Genomic DNA, 20,376 nt, shown 5'->3' with positions numbered 1-20,376 from the left:
ACCACAAACTATAGATAAAGTCCTTTCGTGTAAGTATATTCACACACCTGGTTATTTGCACTGGTTTTCACAGTGATAATCACTTTGAAATATATAGAAAACAGATACTACTTATGATCTGTAAAACACGGGATAAAAGTAATGGCGTGACCTCTAAAGTAAGAAAGCAATTATGTAAGAAATATTCACCAAAGTTGTTTACTGTTAAATTCTCACTGAGGATGACTATTCTCCTAAAAACATTTTATCTTATTTTAGTGCTTTCTTTCCTTAGGTATCCTGATAAACTCCTCTGAATCTTCAATAGCAAAAACAGGTTCCAAATTGTTTTGAGGGTATGGAACAAGAATGAAATATTACCTGGCTAATTTACCTTTTGTACACTAATCAGCATATGTATCTACTAAGAGTAGATACTAATAGTATCTAGTACTAGTAGTCTTGCTAAAAAGCCCATTATGACACTCTGGACTTTATTCAATTTCCAGCCATAACCTTCTTTACAAATCAAGATTTCCACTGGGAAAGTTCAATTACCTACATCTTTTAGAAAAAGTTATCTGTCTAAACATATTGTTATTCCTGTGCAAAATACATATGAAAGAGAAAAATAGGATGCTAGAAATGGGAAGTAGTCAATCCAAGTAGAGGATAAAAAATTCTTAAGATCAAGGAGAGCATTAAGTAAAGTAAAATTAAATACATGAAATAAGTGAAAGCCTAACTCATCCAAATCTCTTATCCTAGAGTTGTCAACTTCTATGTGATTCTGTAATAGTATAAAGTATAACTTTTAAGTTATCTCAAAATAATTAAAAGCACATACAATTAGGCAGTCTCGATGAAAACAGCAGGCAAAGAAAGCCTTTAATAAGTGACATCTGGAGGTTTACTATAACCATAGACCAGAAGACTTAGTTTCAACAAGTTTAAGTGTACTTTTTCCTAAATTCTATTATTCAGTTATATTTGGCTCTGGAAGAGATCTGCCTGCTATTTAATATTCTAGTTAGTAATAAGAACTTGGCAACAGTATGGTATGTACACAATACACATGCCAATTCTTCTCATTTTAGAAAGAAGACTCTGGCAAAAGTACAGCATTTTTCTTTAATTTCAAATAAAAATCTTACATTTGAATTTTAAAATACCTATGCCAATAATAGCTAATACTCTAATAGTTAATACTAAAATTGTTTCATGTTTATGGGCAAATTTGTCAGAATTCCTTTTTAGACATGATAGTCTCCTCATGAACCTCAATATAGTTACAATGAGACACAAGTTCCTGATGCCACAAAGACCAAGAGAATCTGAACCACTGGTCTTCTAGATTTTTGTTTTTTTAAAGATTTTATTTATTTATCCATGAGAGACAGAGAGAGAGAGAGAGAGAGATGCAGAGACACAGGCAGAGGGAGAAGCAGGCTTCATGCAGAGAGCCCGACGTGGGACTCAATCCCGGGCCTCCAGGATCACATCCTGGGCCGAAGGCGGTGCTAAACTGCTGAGCAACCCTGGCTGCCCTAGATTTTAAAGTGTTTATTGTTAAGGTGCTTTAAAAGATAGTTGTGTGAAATTAAATATCATATAAAACAAAACAAAATTTTTTATGTCCCATTTTTCTACTGGATCTTACTCAGTCCATATAACCACAACAGAATGTAACTTCACTTAAAAAGAAGATCTGAAAAACAAAATTGTGGAACTTGAGACACAAATGCTAAAACAAAAAATGTAAATCTTTATCAACAAGGAGATGCTCTCAGATTAACATCTGACTAGGAAATAACTATGCAATTTAAAACTATATGTTAATGACTAGAAGAGACGGCAATTTTGCTTTAAATTTTTACAGCTATTCTTTGGTGAGTAGTAAAAAAAATTATCCTGAGTTTAAAAGGAAATTACACCAATGTGTTAAAAATGAAGTAATTAATACATTCTGGGGGAATAACTGTGCTCATCACGAAAAGCGACAGTTCAAGAAACATATAATCTGACCTGCAAGGAAAAAAATCAATATGGGAGAATAAAGGAATCCCATATCACTTACATTGCTCCATATTAAAAAAAAATTTTTAAAGTATACTATAGCTTAAACTAAAAAAATGCCAGGAAAGTCAACCATTATTGGAGCTAGTTTTCCTAGCTTCTATATTGTTAATTTTCTTCACTACACAGTTTATCTAGGTTTTGCTACACTGACAAATGTTCAGGGACTATAATTGGAGGAAACAATGAGAATGTATGTCTTAACCCAAACCTCAGAATGTGGAGGGTCTCCTCATGAATCACTACAGAAGCTATTTGGAAATATTTCTCCTACAACATTTATTGCTAAGTATCCTTTATTTATCTTACCTGCAAATGCAACAGCTGCAACACCCAGTCCTATAGCTATCAAATTTCTTGCCTATGGAGGAAAAAACAATTATCACTTACAGTCTTACACACCAGCTCTTTTTAAGTAAACCATTTTAATAATGAAAATAATTATATTAAAATTTTTTTCCCTCAAGCTCTGCTGTGAAGAATAGAACTTCTTTTAACCTTTAGTGTCAGGCAGCCTGGGTGGCTCAGTGGTTTAGCGCCACCTTCAGCCCAGGGCATGATCCTGGAGATCCGGGATGGAGTCCCACATCCGGCTCCCTGCACAGAGCCTGCTTCTCCCTCTGCCTGTGTCTCTGCCTCTTTCTCTCTGTGTCTCTCATGAATAAATAAACTCTTTAAAAATAATAATAATAATAATAATACTCTGCAGTGTCTATGGTATTCAACCTATTGTGTACTATATATTTAGCCAATTTTCAGTGAACTAAAATCATTTGATTTCGTTTAATTCCCATATATTTGAATTCATTCTATCCAAGAGCTTTTATGTTACCTATTGTAAAATATTTTCTGTATTCTTTTTTTAAAAGACTTTGTGTATTTATTTTTTGGGGGGTGGGGAGCAGGAGAGGGACAAGCAGACTTGGCACTGAGCACAAAGCCAGACATGAGGCCCAATCCCATGATCCTGAGATCATGACCCGGGCCAAAACCGAGTCAAATGTTCAACTGACTGAGCCACACAGATGCCCCTGTAAATTATTCTTAATAATGGGTTAAATATACTTACCTTCTACAAAGATAAAAAGCACATATTTCCTTTATATTTGCAATGCTCAATGGCATTTGCTGTTTTCAAAAATTTGATAAAACATTAGATCTATGTTTAGTAAAGTCAAACTGCCAAAAATTAGTAAAAATTATGAATAACTTAGAAGTCAATTTATTTCTACCTTTCTAGACCAATGTAAAAAATTTTAAAGAGCCAAGAATTCAGAATCTAAAGTTATGAGCTCATTCTGATAAAAATCTATTTTAAATTAGTTACATATTCCGTATTATTCTATCCTCTTCCCCTTTGCTATCTCAGAAAAATATTTAAGTCACAACAGCAAAGGTTTATGAAGTAAAGATCAGTGATCCCTCCCCGCCAAAACATCCATTCTCCCTTTTTTTTTTCTCTAGGATCAGGAGTTGCTATTTTATGCAGACATATTTCCAAGGCTCCCTTAGACTATGGCTATGTTAACTAAGCGTTGGTTTATAAAATAATAAGCAGGGTAGTACGCACAACTTGAGAAGTCCTTTGTGGGACAAGAAAAATGTCTTTCTCCTTTTCCATTTCTCCTTCTGCTGGCTGAAACACAGACATTCTACACCATCTTGGATAAAGAAGGGAAAACTGTTGGATGAAAGGCGACTATGTCCTGGATGATCATGGAGCTGCCATAGCATCCCTGGACTGCCTTTATTTATATAGGAGAGACAGAAATGTTTTTGTCTGATTTGGTGAGAGAGGTAAATCCGTAAGATCGAGGAAAGGCCATAAAAATAAAATCTAGTATAATCTCAGGAGAGAACAGAATGGATACATTTCACATTGGTGCAGAAGTAGTAAGACGGAGGCTGAGACTGGAGAATGATAAAACCAAAGAGCCCTATAGATATTAGTCTTCAAGTTGGTAAGGGAATACAAATCTTAGGAAATCAAAGCCCCAAGTCTTCAAGGGAACACTCTATCATGAGAAACACCAGAAAACAAAGAGCAGTTGTATGAAGGTACTCTTAACTTCAATATCTAGTAGCTTTCTCATAGAAATCTAGAACTCTTCATAGACAAGATGAAGTTTGTCTACAGCTCTCAGTTCTTGTTCTAAGATATACCTTTTCACCAGGCAGTAACACTGGAGCACCTCAGTAAAGGAAGATTCTTTCCCTGGCAGAGGGGAGGAAGCCTAGAGAGAGTTATCCAGAGAGGTAAAAAATATCCAGAGAGTTTCCAAAGTTCCTTTCAGGTTGTCTAGACAGGTTGCCCTGAATAGAAAGGAAGGGAGTACTGATTTTAAAGAAGATTAATTATACCTCTTTGAGGTATAATTTTGCCATTTTCCAGAGCCTCCCTGAGGCCATATAGTTTGAAATTTCCGGTCTTATTTTCCACTGGTTCACTCTAATGAACCTCAGTCCAAACAAACTACTCAAATGTTTCATGTGTGAATTTCTTCTCCTTCCTTATAACCTTATGTATTCTTTCATCTGACTAGAAATATTTATCTTTGTCTACCCAGATATAATTTGTTAACACTTCAACCTAAATCTACCATAGAATGGAAATCATTTGCAACACAAAACAGACAATGAGCACATATCCAGACATAAATAGGATTCCTCCCCATTAATAATAAGTAATTAATAATCTTGGTATCCAAGCTTGACTATAAAGTCAAACACTGGAAAATGCTTTACTTACATTAAAAAGATACAGATCAGTTCCAGTTGTATGCATCAGTTGGCTAGTGGGTGCCCCCAGCAGCTAAATGACTAACAGAAATGGGCCTACAGGCACCCACCCACCCCTCTGGTGGTATAATAGAAGGACCTTCCCCCTCTCTACCCTACATTGTCCCTGGAGTCTGAAACACTGAAAGCTGTGGGCATACGAAAGCCATTGACTATGCTTAAGCAGAACAAAGAAACACTCAGTAAGCCTGGCACCAGGAAAGATACCACCACAAAGGTGGTAAACCCAGCACAGGCTATGTTAGCTCCTCATCTCTTAGTGGGGAAGTATTCCGAGCATAAGACTGACTTTTACTTGGCCAAGTGGGATTGAAATACTGTGCACAAGAGACAGTCCTTCCCAACAGGAAGCATGAGCAGAAAAGCAAAAGGTAGAAGGATATAGAAGTAATGGTACAATTTACTCCCACCCTATTTCCTCTTTGGCCACAGCTCCTATTAAAGGGCTCCTCTTCCATGCCTACAATTGTCATTGGGTTCTGGAACATAATTCTGATCCTCTTGCCCCTTTCCTTGGGTGGATGTTTCCAACCACTGCCAGGCCCTGGGTAATTCATCATTCATTTTTGGTTACCTTAAACCATGCCCACCTCTGCAAATAATCCCTTCAAATAATCTTCAAAAAAAAATCATTACTACCAGGACCCTCACTAATACAAATATTACTGTACACCAGTCACTATACTATGCACAAGGCAAAGGCCTATATGAAATGAATCCTATGTAGGACATTGAACATGATGGGCCTCTAATGTTTACATTAATCTCCCAAAGACCTTTATTTTTATCCTTATTACAACATTTATTACATTAATTTATAGTTAAATGTTTTATCTCCTTTACCTTTTCTAGATAGCAAGTGTCTTTCAAATATCTGATGAAATCTATGGATCACCCCTTAAGCCATAAATATATGCACACAGCAAAATTTGTATATATAGGGCAGCCCCAGTGGCTCAGCGGTTTAGCGCCGCCTTCAACCAGGGCCTGATCCTGGACACTCAGGATAGAGTCCCACATCAGGCTCCTTGCATGGAGTCTGCTTCTCCCTCTGCCTGTGTCTCTGCCGCGCTCTCTCTCTCTGTCTCTCATTAATAAATAAATAAAATCTTAAAAAAAATTGTATATATAATTTGAAGGGATCCCATGACTTCTCTGAAGCCATTCAGTTTATAAGCTCCAACATGAGAATACCTGTAAGAAATATATAAATAAAGCTCACTAAAATCAAAAAAGGTATATCATTTATCTTTGAGCTCCTACAGCACATCAGAAACCTGCTATATATATTTCATTTTTCATTTATTTAACAAGAAAAATAATAGTATAACAAAATAATAATATAAGAAAAATGTTGATGTTGGAGCTAACATCTCTTTCTAAAGACTAGCTTTACAGAAAGATAAACATGAAAGGCCTTGCAACCTTTAAAAACAACAACAAAACCAAACCCAAATTAGGTAGATCACTGGAGCAAATAAAAATATTCAATATATGACCAAAAACTGTGCAATCAAATCTTATTTACCCACAGTGAATGGACAAAGTATACCACAGCTCATCAAAAACTCATTTTCCTTATTGGAATTAAAATTCCTTATTGGAAGGGAAGTATATCTGATTTACCTCTGTAATGGTATTTGTAATTAATGTGATATTAAAATATAATTATTTGGAAGTTGAACTCAACTTGAGATTTTCAAAAAATACCATATATCTTACATAATCAGATTTTACACCCTGAAATAACAACAAAAATCTTTCTTATAAAGTTTTCAATGGAAATACTAAAACTATTAGATGCTTTTAAGCAATTAAAACTGTAACCTTAATTGGTCCAGAATAAAAATATGATCAATTTCCCAGAAAAACTATTTATCTACTACCTAACAGTTTTCCATTCATTACAAAATCATTGGTATTTTTTTCAGACACAAACTGAGAGAACTCTAAAACAACAATAAATTCCCCCAGTCCTCCACATATGTGAATGACCCTCACAGGGAAAAGAAACGATCTAATTGCAAATATAGAAAACAGGAAGTACAGGAGAGCGAATCTGAAATCTCAGCAAGCAGTTCACACACAACTCTTAACCACACCTTTATTTGACTTTAATTTTTAAAAGTAAAATAACATGTAAAACATTCTAAGGCTTTTAAATTGCCCATGGTTCATTTGGCATAACTGTGTAAATATCAGAGAATTCCATCAACATCTCTAATTTACCACTGTTGAAAAAAATTTCACATATGCTTTATTATTATGCTATTTCACATTTACTTAAACTTCAGGATTATATCCTCAGGCTAACAGGATCTAATTTATTTCTTTAATATATACAACATCATATCTGATCCAGTGTCAAGCGCATGGTATACTTCAATTTTTATTCTGAATGTTTTTTAAATAACAATTCTTTAAAACTAAATTGCCAGTAACTGACAAAAACGACACTGAAAAGACCATTTAAAAGCAAAATGGTGAATCAAGCATAGTGTCAGTACCACAGGACAGTCATTTTCTAATAACGAGGCAATAACCAGGTTAAATGTCTAAAACTGCTTATGCGACTGAGATTGACACCATAGTACATCTGTGGGTTTACACAAACTAAAAGAAAGGTGTGTATATACCAGTACTCTGGCCCAGCCAAAACTGCCACAGGTGTCATACATACATTGGAGAGAAGAGATGGTAAATGTGGATGCCATATAAGGGTTCTTGTTGCTGGTTTTAAAAATATCCACAATGCTGCCTTGGGCAAGTTTTCGTTTTAAACATTTTTTTTGAAGACTCAGATATATATGGGTTTGGAAAGTAGCTAGCATCATCTAGGCCGGCAGAGATCTAAATACATTCTCAGATACATTATTCTTTTCTGTACAAAATTAAGCTAGCACAGTTGTTGTTGTTGTTTTTAATATTTTATTTATTTATTCATGAGAGACAAAGAGGGAGAGGCCGAGACATAGGCAGAGGGAGAAGCAGGCTCCCTGCAGGGAGCCCCATGTGGGACTCAATCCTAGGACTCCAGGATCAAGTCCTGGGCCAAAGGCAGCGCTAAACCGCTGAGCCACCCGGGCTACCCAAGCTAGCACATACTTAAAGAAGCTGATCTTTCTATAAAAACATGCACATATAAGAACAACAAATAACATGATTTTACTCATATGTGGAATTTAAGAAACAAAATAAATGAACATACAGGGAAAAAAGAGAGAGAGAAGCAAACCAAAAAACAGACTTTTAACTACAGAGAACAAACTCATGGTTACTGGAGGGGTGGCAGGGAGGGATGGGTGAAATAGGTGATGGGGATTAAGGAGGGCACTTGTGATGAACACCAGGTGTTGTATGTTAAATGATGGAGCACTAAATTCTACACCTGAAACTATTATTACATTATATGTTAACTAACTAGAATTTAAATAAAAACTTGGGGAAAAAATGTGCACATATATACCTAAGAACTAAATCAGTTACACATCAATTAAAAATTTCACCAACTGTTTTACAACTGGTCTATCCTGGTGTTTGGGAACAGTGGTCTATATAAGAGAAACAGAAAACATTCTATTTACTCCAAATTTGGAAATTCAGTTTTTAACAATTTCATTATGTCACCATGAAAAACAAAAACAATATGTTTACACATAACAAAATTATGTGATATTGGCCAATGATATTTAGTTCTTAAAAATTCATGACAACTCTAGGTTTTATCTGTGAAAAATGCCAAAAAGCATAGTTCTCACTGTATTACCTATGACTATACACAAAGCATGAATATTTTAGATACTAAAATGTCCAGGCATCTGCATAATAGCACTGCAGAAACCAATGAATGATAAAATCTCAACCGAATCATTGATTAGTTTCAAATTGGTTGGAGAGTTACCATAGAGATCCTTATTCCTAAACTGTTAAGTTTGGCTAAAGAAAAGTCTAATGTCCACAATAAATGCCATTGGAAGAAAATTATGGCTTCTGATGCCGGCTAGTCTTTAAATCTGCTCCATATCATCCTCCTTCTCGTCCTCATACCATTCCCCATTCCTCTTTGCCTTTGGTATTCTAAATTTGTACTTTTTAAAAATAAGACTTCATGTTTTTCATCCATGAAACAAGCATGAACTCTCTCAACCTTCCACCTTGATTATCCACACATTCCATCCCTGAATGTATGGATAATCAACCCATGGGCTTCAAAGTTAATTGGGCTCAAAATCCAAATCAACATTTACCAGTTCTGTTACCCTAAGCTGATTTGTCTGGGCCCATTTCTTCATCTATAAAATGGAAATGTGGATACCTACATCATTAGGATGGTCAAAATGATTTATGAGGCAAGGTTATCAAAAATGATCAGCACACTGTGTAAACATGGTAGATCTCTGCTAGTCCGTCTTTACTCCCACGTCTTTACTCTTATTCTTTTCTATTCCTCTCTGCTCAGTCCTCCTGGAAAATTCCTACTTACTCCTCAACAAATAGCTTCAAAGTCATCTCCCAGTGAAGCTTCCCCCTCTCCCCTCATTCATCTCCTCATCCAAGCAAACCTCTTTAGTGTCCCCACAGTATTTAACAGATTACAATAATGGTACATTATTTAATAATGGTTTTACCTATCAATTTCAAATTCCTTCTAAAATATGAGCTTTCTGGAAGATGGGACTATCTCTTTGGAGTTTCAAAATCTAACAAAGTACACAGTACATAGCAGGTTTTCAAAAATTTGTATAATGAGATTAAAAGAACCTTTAAGAAGCTTCCCCACTATCCAGATACCTTTTAGAGTTTAGATGATTTGTGTACTGTATTCCATCTGCTAGTGAATGGAATTAAATTTGAGATGGGAAAATATAATGAACAGTGGTCATCAAATTTAACTAAGAAACTAACACATCATCATGTCTCTTAACATCCTAGACCAGGTAAACATATCCAAAAGTCTCACAGATGACCAAGAAAATGAAATAAAGAGTAATGTGCCAGGTAAATTACATTACAAAAATGAAGATAATTCACAGGTCCACATAGGAAAACATGAAGAAAAAATTGAGTTGTTTTAAAAAGAAAAATAAAGAAACTTCCAATAAAAGAGGTACTTTTCAAGTAGCTATTTGGAGGCTATCTCTTATCTTTAACTGGTTGACTGATTTCAATAAATACTCAGTGAGCGCCTACTATATTATATGCCAGTCACAATTCTTAGTTCTGATGATTTATCAGAAAAAATCCTTATCCTTCTGAAGCTACATTTTAGCACAAGAAACAGACATTAAACAATATAAATCAGGAAAATATATAATAGAATGTTATGTGCTGTGGAAAATATTAAGCAGGTAGAGAAGTGGGTGTGTATTTGTATATCAAGAATGATAAATTTAGATAGAGTAAGCCGGGAAAGCTTCACTGAAAAGGTGACTTTTGGAGGAAAAAAAAAAAACTGAAGAAAGTGGAGAATCTATGCCAATATTTAAGGAAAAATCACCAGGCAGGCAGAATAAGTCTCAAGAATGAAGAGAATGAAGGTCTCAAGGCAGAGGTACGCCTGGTGTGTTTAAGGAATATCCAGAAGGCCAGTGTGCACAGAGGAGAAGGTGACAGAGGAAGAAAGGAATATGGAATGAGGTCAGAGGGTAACACAGACAGCAGATCATGTCTATTTGGCCTTTGGGGTCAACATAAGGACTTTAGTTTTGGGTGATATGAGACATGATGGTTTTAAGAAGAGGCCTAACATTATCTTATTCAGAATTCTAAAATGATCACTAGTTGTCATGTTAAGAAAAGACCTGTCAAAGCCAGAGGCATGGAGAGGACTTTGGAGTGTATTAAAACAATCCAAGAAATAATGGTAGCTTGGACCAAAGGGATTAGTGATAGAGATAGGGAAAAGTGGTCAGCTTCTAGATATATTCTGAAGATAAAGGCATTAAGATTTGTTGAGAGATTGGATATGAAGTATGAGAGAAAAAGAAGAAACAATGTCCAATGACAGATGAATGGATAAAGAAAATGTGTATATATACAATGGGATATTATTCACCCATAAAAGAGAAGGAAATTCTGGCATTTGTGACAACATGGATGAATCTGGAGCACGTTATACAAAGTGAAGTAACCCAGACACAGCGAGACAAATACTGTATGATCTCACATTTATGTAGAATCTAAAAAAGTTGAACTCATTGAAACAGAGAGTAGAATGGTGGTTGCCCGGGGCTGAGGGTAGGAGAAATGGGGTGATGTTGATCAAACTTTCAGTTATAGGATGATTAAGTTTCATATTTGAATTTGCTAAGAGTAGGTCGTAAGTGTTCTCACCACACACACACACACACACACACACACACACACAGTGAAGTGATGGATTTGTTAATTAGTCTGATGTAGTAATCATTTCACAATATGTGTGTGTGTGTGTGTGTGTGTCTCCACCCTGTATACCTTAAATGCAATTTTTGTTTGTCAATTATAATTCAAACAGATGTCAAGGTCATTGCCTTAAACAACGGGTAGAACAGAGTTGCCTTTTGCTGAAAGCAAAGTCTGTGAGACAACTGGGGTCAGAGGAAAAGGAGGTCATAAGTTCTCATCTAAGAATGAAGATGAGACTGGTTTTTCACCTGGACTGGTTTTTCTAAAAACATGCCATGATGAAAATGATAAAGCCCAAGCAAAGCAGTATGTGAATCTGTAACACTCAGGGAGAAAAAAGGTCTCATCTAAGAATGAAAAAGAAGAATGAGCAGGTTGTCTCAAAAAAATTCTTTCTTTGTTATCTTGCAGTGACTCAATTCTCAAGGGTTAATCACAAGCAAATCACTTTTTGCTGAACTCAGTGTTTTATGTTGTCTTATTATTTGGTTCAATTTCTACAAAGAAAGCTCTTTGAATTTAAACAACGTAAGTGGAAAAAGAAAAAAGAAGAAACAAGAAAGACCTGGCAAATCAGCAGAATTTGGGAAAGAAAGGTATTGCACAAACAGATCAAAAGAAAGAGGGGAAGAGAATTTATTCAAGAAAAAGTGTCAGACATGATAAAATGACATTAGGAAGATAATTTTTACAATTCTTCAAGCTGGCAAGAATTTCACAGATTTTTTATCTAAATTGGACCAAAACACATTAATCTACTTGGCCTTTACTAAGTAGAATAAAAATCCAATGCCAAAAAATACATTTGAAACTCTCTCAAAACACTAATTCCCCTGAAAACTTTAAGTAAAAAGGAAAAACAAAGCTAACTACATCTGTATTTGCTCCTCTTTAAAGTCACTTCATTTATTTTTAACTGCAGGCAAGCATTCATCTCTACAGTAAGCCTAAAGAGTAAATAAAAGGGCAAAACCAAAACAAAGCAAAATAATAAGACCAAAAGCCAAACATAATAAGAAACAAAACTCCTAGGCTTGGTCTAATCGAATATTTCTCTACTTTCTAATATAATTAACAAAAATTCCTCAAATTTATGGGGCGCCCAGGTGGCTCAGTCAGTTAAGAGTCTACCTTCAGCTGAGGTCATGAATCAAGGGTCCTGGGACAGAGCCCCAAGTCATGCTCTCTGCTTCTCCTGCTTCTGTCTCTCCCTCTGCCCGTTTTCCCTCTGCTTAAGCAAAAAATATAAAAAATATTTTATTGTCAAATAAATAAAATCTTAAAAAACAGAATTTCCCCAAACTTAAATCCTTGTTATACATAGTGATTTATGTATTTATGTTATTATTGAGGAATAAATAATCTTTTAAGTACTGTTTTGCATTTCTTCAGTGACCCACTGATGTAAATCTTGTCTCTGCTTTCTCCTAATAAAATAAGCAGCCTTTCTTTGTTTACATTAAATGTAGCTAGTCAAAGTCCTGCCCCAATATCAATGTAGCCCTGGATGCCTCAGAGAGCACAAAGAGCTCCCAGGATCATCATAAGTTTGCCAAACCAGGCCGTACATTTGGTTGCAAATCCCTAAATCCAAAGATACTGTGATGGTTCGTTTTCTATGTCCATTTGGTTAGGTCAATGAAACATTGATCTAGGTGTTGCTGTGTGGATATTTTGTACATGTAGCTAGTGTCTACCATCAGTTGTCTTTAAAGGAGTTTGTCTTTGGTAATATTGGTGGGCCTCATACAATCGGTTGAAAGGCACTAAGAAGAAAACTGAGGTTTCCTTGAAGTAGAAATTCTGCCAAGAACAAACTACTGTCTGAAAGTTTCCAGCCTGCAGGCTACAACTTTTTAAAAAGATGTTATTTATTTGAGAAAAAGAAAAAGAGTGAGCAGGAGTGGGGGGGGGGGGGGGTCATATAGTGGTCAGAGGGAGAGGGAAAAGAAGGGCAGAGAGCCTAACCAGGGCTCAGTCCCAGGACCCTGAGATCATGACCTGAGTCAAAAGCAGACCCTTTACCAACTGAGCCACCCAGGTACCCCTGCTCCACAAATTTCAGACTTGCCAGTCCACACAATTATGTAAACCAAATCATCAAAATAAATAATATATACTACTTGGTTCTGCTTTCTGAAAAATCCTGATATAGATTTCTGCTGTGTTTCAGCTTTTAGTAATATCCCCTTGATTCATTCATTATTCACTAATTGAGCATTTGAACACTTACTCTGGGTGTCCACCACAGACTAGGAGTACTAGGGGTAAAGAAAGAGATCAGTAAGATGACCTCACAAAGGTTACAAATGGATAGAAAATCTTAAAACATGTATGTCTCCAAATTTTACTAGCTTGCTTTAGTTATTTTATTTATCTATAAATGTATCTAATTCCTTTGAGAACTTACTAGGTTTTTAACTAGAAATATTTCTTGGGATAATAAAAGTATGCTAAAGCTATTTGTCAATGATTCTCAAAAGTTGATACATAGGACATTTCATTGTTAGACTCAGATTTTAAACCAGATTACGGACCACGGGTTATTTGCAAAGGCACATGGTTGTAAACACCATCCCATTTCTCATGTTGCTATATAAATGTGCAAGAACACTATGGTTAAGATCCACTGCTTTGGGACGCCTGGGTGGCTCAGCGGTTGAGCGTCTGCCTTTGGCCCAGGGCATGATCCTGGAATCCCAAGATCGAGTCCCATATCGGGCTCCCTGCATGGAGTCTGCTTCTCCCTCTGCCTCTCTCTCTCTGTGTGTGTCTCTCATGAATAAATAAAATATTAAAAAAAAAATAAGATCCACTGCTTTATACAATTACATGGAGATAACCAGTGCTGAGAATACCCTAGTGCACAGACTTTACTAATGTTAACATGGTTCGTCAATTTTGGAACAAGGATGTACTAACTTAAAACTCTAAGTATATAAAATTATAATAATATAGTAATTGGAATTACTTAAAAATTTGTAAAAACTTTTAACACTAGGTTTTAACTTGAAAGGGGAAGACTTCATTTTTCTATCTTTATTACAATTTAGTAATGTAGTAGGGAGCAGCAGAATTGAGAGGCCTAAAGATGACGTTAGCAGATTATTTGACCAGGTACCACCAATAAGACTACTCTACACATTTTTCCTGGGAGCTGGTTCCAACCCTATACCCGGACCATGGCACTTTTTCTCAAAATAAGCTCTCCCTCTTCCAAAGCTGCTGGCTATGAGGAAGGGAGCAGAGGTATCTGAGTCATACCCCTACTGCCCTCACTCACTCTATTAGTCCCTGCCCTTCTGTTTCACCATCTTTCACAAAAAGATAGTGTGCTCAATCCCTATCCCTAACACAGAAGCTGTTTGATATATGGCTTTGTGGCTACTAAACAGGGAAAGAAGAAAAATGGAACTACTCTAGACAGGCAGCAAGATTAAGTAAACTCCCAAATATGAAAGGAATCAATGACATTAGAATCTCCCCTATTCCAATATCACCACCTCTCTACCTCCCAGTTTATTTCTCTGTTATGATCCCAGACTACAACTTCATAATTTATCTCCCTTACTAAACTGTGAGCTTCTACAGAGCAAGAAGTAGGCTTTATTCATCAATGTAGTCTCAAAATATACTATGGGCTAAATAAAAGTGAATAGTTAATTGACAGGATGGATGCATATGGGGTAGATGGTTAGAGAGATGACCAGCTAGCTGAGTATTATGCTTCTGGGCAATAGATGACTTTTCAGAAGAACCCAGATAAAGCTGAAGGACAGAGTCAAGGTTCAGCCAGAGGGGAAAATGGGAAGGTATAGGGACAATACAAAGGTTAGAAGATGAGAAACCTGAATTCTGATTAAAGTTTTGCTCTTCCATCATTGTGACCTTAGGTTATCCCAAACGAATATGTATGTGTGTTGGAGGGCAGGAATCATCTATAGACTATGTTAAATATCTATAAAATGTTAGATACAGATTAGACCAGTTACCTGTGGAATATTTTAAACAGATTCAACCAGACAACTTATGAAATATAAAGTCAACTTCCATCTATTTTAACAATATGGAATCATCTCAATATTAAACAGACAGGCCAGAAGCAGGCAAGATCTGCAAAGCAAAATTCTAATCAGAAAATTAATTCGGGGCAGCCTGGGTGGCTCAGCAGTTTAGCACCACCATCAGCCCAGGGTGTGATCCTGGAGACCCAGGATCTAGTCCCATGTTGGGCTCCCCACAGGGAGCCTGCTTCTCCCTCTGCCTGTGTCTCTGCCTCTCTCTGTCTCTGTGTCTCTCATGAATAAATAAATAAAATCTTTAAAAAAAATTAATTCAGAATGATACTGAAAAACAACTATGACGTTTGGAAAATACTTGTTAGGAAGAACTAGTGTAGCATCCTTGCTCTGTGTTTCTCAATGCTGTAAATTGAGATCTGTAAATGTAACACGGAGTCTGTTATCAGACTCAGATCTGTAAATCTCAGATCTGTAAATGTAACTTCTGAGACTTGTTATTTGGTCTGAAGCTTCAGATATACCTGCTCTCAAAAGCTGGGTCTTTTTAGGTACTTCAAAATCTAAGAGTTAGTTTCTTTAACTTTCGTCACTGCCCTAAATTTATCTCTTATGTTTAAGGAATATCCTTTAGTTGTGTTTTCCAGAATTTGGAAGAAAGGAACTTGTTCAGCCAATGGATATCCTTTATCACTTTATTACTGTACTTTTATTTTTTTTTAAGATTTTATTTATTTATGCATTAGAGACACACACAGAGAGAGGCAGAGACATAGGCAGAGGGAGAAGCAGGCTCCATGCAGGGAGCCCAACATGGGACTCGATCCCGGGACTCCAGAATCACACCCTGGGCTGAAGGCAGGCGCCAAACCACTGAGCCACCCAGGGATCCCCCTATTATTGTACTTTTATTAAATTATCCCTTTGTCCAATGACTTTCTGAATTAAGAGTTCTAAACTATCTCTGAATTAAGTTCCAAATTATTTCAGCCATTCTTCAAATGAGCTTTCCCCTCCCCTCACTTCCACACTCAATACATACTTCTACCCTCAATACATTTGTCTCTTACTAAAAATTTCTATTGACTGTTTAATTTTTTTTTAAGATTTTATTTATTTATTCATGAGAGACACAGAGAGAGAGAGAGGGGCAGAGACACAGGCAGAGGGAGAAGCAGGCTCCATGCAGGGAGCCCAACGTGGGACTCGATCCCAGGTCTCCAGGATCACACCCTGGGCTGCAGGCGGCGCTAAACCGCTGTGCCACTGAGGCTGCCCTCTATTGACTGAAAAGATGCACACAGAAGTACACACAGTATTCTAGATACAGAGACCCTATACTTTTATACAAAAAGATATATTTGTTTTCCTTTGAAAGCTTCCATAGGGTACTCAATATTTTGTTGGCATTTCTGACTGCAATACAGTAAGTCAAAGTCACAATCATAGAGGTGGAAGAAATGATAGAAAACATCTAGTATAGAAAACTCCACAATTTACAGAGGAAGACACTGAAGTCCTGAAAAGCGACATGCCTTGTCCAAGTTGTAACAGGGATTATCAGTGTCTGCACTAAAACTAAAATAAAAGGTATTCGAATTCCAGACTGGACCCTATGTCTTCAAGCAACAATTTAAAATTATGCTCATACTCTTTAAATTATAAAAATCCGTAAATCTTTCCAGCTCATATTCAATGAAACATCCTATCTGACTTTAAAGATTTACTTATTTATTTATTCATGAGAGACACAGAGAGACAGAGAGGCAGAGACACAAGCAGAGAGGGAAGCAGGTTCCATGCAGGGAGCCCAATGCAGGACTCCATCCCGGAACCCTGAGATCATGCCCGGAGCCGAAGGCAGATGCTCAGTCACTGAGCCACCCAGGCATCCCAACATCCTATCTGACTTTAACACCCATTCACAAAAACCTTATCATGTCTTATCCTATTTATTAGTTTAATTACCTAGAGAACATGTCATTTAATTATCTAATGCCAAACTAGATCCTAGCACCAGTCCTTGATGCTCTTGCTCCTTATAATTCCCTACTTCTCATAAAATTTTATCTTCCCTCACCCACCCTCAATAAGTTATATTTTCAAGACTCTTATATTTAATATAAAAAAGTCATTCAGTTTGTTAAGTATGGAAGTAGATAAAATTGACTACTTTAATAAGAATAATGGAATTACTCATATTTCCTTCAACTTTTCTTCTGGATAGGGACATGTGGCAATCTGTCATTCTTCCAGTAAAAGGGCCATTACTAAGGAGAGGCATACATTTTAGCCAACAACTCCAAGTCTTACAAGTTGTTGAGGGAGTGATTCAGTGAACAATCTCATGAACTGGTGCTGGGAATTCAAATTGGGACAATCCGTCTTGAGTAATTTCATCGTTGGAATCAGCAGCCTTAAATACATTCCAAGTTATCAGGCTCAGTAAGCACAACTTAAAAAAATTATCCTAAGAAAATAATCTGAGAGGTGCATAAAAACTTATATATGAGAATATTCATCACAGCAGTATTCATAATATAAAAACTGGAAACAATTTGAATACCCAACAAAGGGGTATAATTAAATAAATTAGGGCATATCTGAAATAGGCACTGACAAGTAATATACTGAGGAATGTTTATAGACAATATAATAAATGATTATAGGGATGCCTGAGTGGCTCAGCGTTGAGCATCTGCCTTTGACTCAGAATGTGATCCTGGGGTCCCGGGATCGAGTCCCACGTCAGGCTCCCTGCATGGAGCCTGCTTCTCCCTCTGCCTGTGTCTCTGCTCTCTCTCTCTGTCTCTCATGAATAATAAATATTAAAAAAAAGATTATAAATCAGAATGTGCAGCATATACACAAAGGAAAAAGAAAAGAGAATGAGATGAGCCAAAATTTAACAGTAGTTATATATTCTTTTCTTTTAAAGATTTTATTTATTCATGAAAGACACAGAGAGAGGCAGAGACAGAGAGAGAAGCAGGCTCCTCACAGAGAGCCCAACATGGGACTCTATCCCGGGATCCCAGGATCAAGCTCTGAGCAGAAGGCAGATGCTCAACCGCTGAGCTACCCAGGCGTCCCTAGTAGTTACATATTCTTAGTGCCTACATTTTATCATTTAGACAAAGTCCTAGAATCGCAGAGTTTTTAAGTTTTATTTAAATTCAATTAATTAACATAAAATGTATTATTAGTTTCAGAGGTAGAGTTTCATGATTCATCGGTCTTATATAACACCCAGTGCTCATTACATAACATGCCCTCCTTAATGTTCATCACCCAGTTACCCCACCGCCCCACCCCTCTCCTCAATCACAGATTGTGAAATCAAAGCAATATGGTTTGAATTTTGGCTAGATCTCTACTTGTCAGCACATGACCTCTGACAAATTACTTAACCTCTATCCTACTGTTTCTCTTTCATCTGCAAAATGAGGATAATAATTATATGTCAGTATGAACTTTTATACATTAGAAGATTCATATCACTTAGTATTTTAGATAGGATAAACATTCAATAAATGATAGCTTCTACAATTACTTTATCATATTATTACACAGTTGTTTCTTAGTATTTTAGATAGGATAAACATTCAATAAATGATAGCTTCTACAATTACTTTATCATATTATTACACAGTTGTTTCTTAGTATTTTAGATAGGATAAACATTCAATAAATGATAGCTTCTACAATTACTTTATCATATTATTACACAGTTGTTTCTTTCAAAGTCAGAGAAAAAAAATAAAGGTTATTAGGAAAAAAAAACTCTTGCGAAGATCCCACTTGGTCAGAAGAGTTTCATAGCTTAATCTCTTAAGTTAGAAACCCTCTGGCCTATTTACTCTCAAATAAACTTTAAAAACAAATTCCTCCTGGCATTCTTTGATAAAAACAAATGCACTGATCTTTGGCATCTCCCTTTTTATTGCTACACTTAATTTTGCACGCTGATCATAAAAATGATGTTGCCACATCTCTAGCTAGCCTCTTCTCTATCATGTACTCCTACAAGCTTTTATTACATTGACTTTAGAGTCCCTGGCAAGTACTCCCTAAACTCTTTTGGCTTGCATCTGATGTATACCTTACCTGCAACACTGTAGCTTTGCTTATTCTTCTTGCTTGGGAAATCATGTCATTTTTTGAAAACTACTTTTACTCCCTTACAATAACCTATTTTACTTTAGGCAACAATTTCTTAGAGTGGTAATGCTTACAGCTTAAATTTCATTACACAGTATTCTTTTCTGCCTTTCTGAGTTAAGGTGAAATAAAATTAACTCTGCTTCAAGGTTTAAGAATTTTTAAACATTATCTTGAAGCATCTGAAGACTCCGAAAATTACCACAAATATCAGGACTATAAATCATTTCTTGGAATTGGATTTCATCAATTTCTGATATCTAAAATGATAGAGCAGCAATATCATTCAGCGAAAAAGTCAAGGACTTTCCAAGTCAAAATTGGTTTTGTATCCTAGTCCTGCCACTTCCTAGCTATATGACCTTGAGACCACTTTGGTCCTCAGTTTTCTTACATGTAAAATGGTGAAAAGTAACATCAAATTTCTCAGAGTTATTATAAGAAATGGGAAAATGTAATCACAGTGTCTGGTAATGAGAAGACATTGACTAAGGGTTAGTTTACCTCCTCAATCATTTGCATGAACATGATGAACTCAGTACATTCAAGCATATCGTTCTTTTTATCTTATTTTTATATATTCAACAAATAAAAATAGAAAATATTACTAATATTATGGAAGCAGGAAACAGGTCATTTTATAAAACAACATATTTGAAAAGATTAAGGAGCAGTGTTTTGGGGCAAATTTGGAAGAAACTTGTACTGGCCAGAAGTGAATTTATAGTACCAAGACCTACAGTAATACTGTACAAAATCTGAGTCAAAAACCCCTAGGATAGGGATGCCTGGGTGGCTCTGTGGTTGACCATCTGCCTTTGGCTCAGGGCGTGTCCTGAGGTCACGGGATGGAGTCCACATCAGGCTCCCTGCATGGAGCCTGCTTCTCCCTCTGCCTTTGTATCTGCCTCTCTCCGCGTCTCTCATGAATAAATAAAATCTTTAAGATGAAACA

General features: G+C 36.2%; 1 protein-coding gene across 1 annotated transcript in view; it reads right to left on the bottom strand.

Moving 5' to 3' along the window:
• DNAJC15 (DnaJ heat shock protein family (Hsp40) member C15) overlaps nt 1–20,376 on the bottom strand; it is a 79,145-nt gene that overhangs the window by 47,075 nt on the left and 11,694 nt on the right. Inside the window, exon 2 of the mRNA XM_041731174.1 lies at nt 2,365–2,416. Coding sequence (XP_041587108.1) covers nt 2,365–2,416 — 52 coding nt within the window. The remainder of the gene's footprint in view (nt 1–2,364; nt 2,417–20,376) is intronic.

The sequence above is a fragment of the Vulpes lagopus genome, chromosome 16 (genome assembly GCF_018345385.1).
Source record: "Vulpes lagopus strain Blue_001 chromosome 16, ASM1834538v1, whole genome shotgun sequence".
NCBI classification, from domain to species: domain Eukaryota; kingdom Metazoa; phylum Chordata; class Mammalia; order Carnivora; family Canidae; genus Vulpes; species Vulpes lagopus.
The sequence above is the reverse complement of the archived record's forward strand: the minus strand, read 5'-3'. Positions and strand labels throughout refer to the sequence as shown.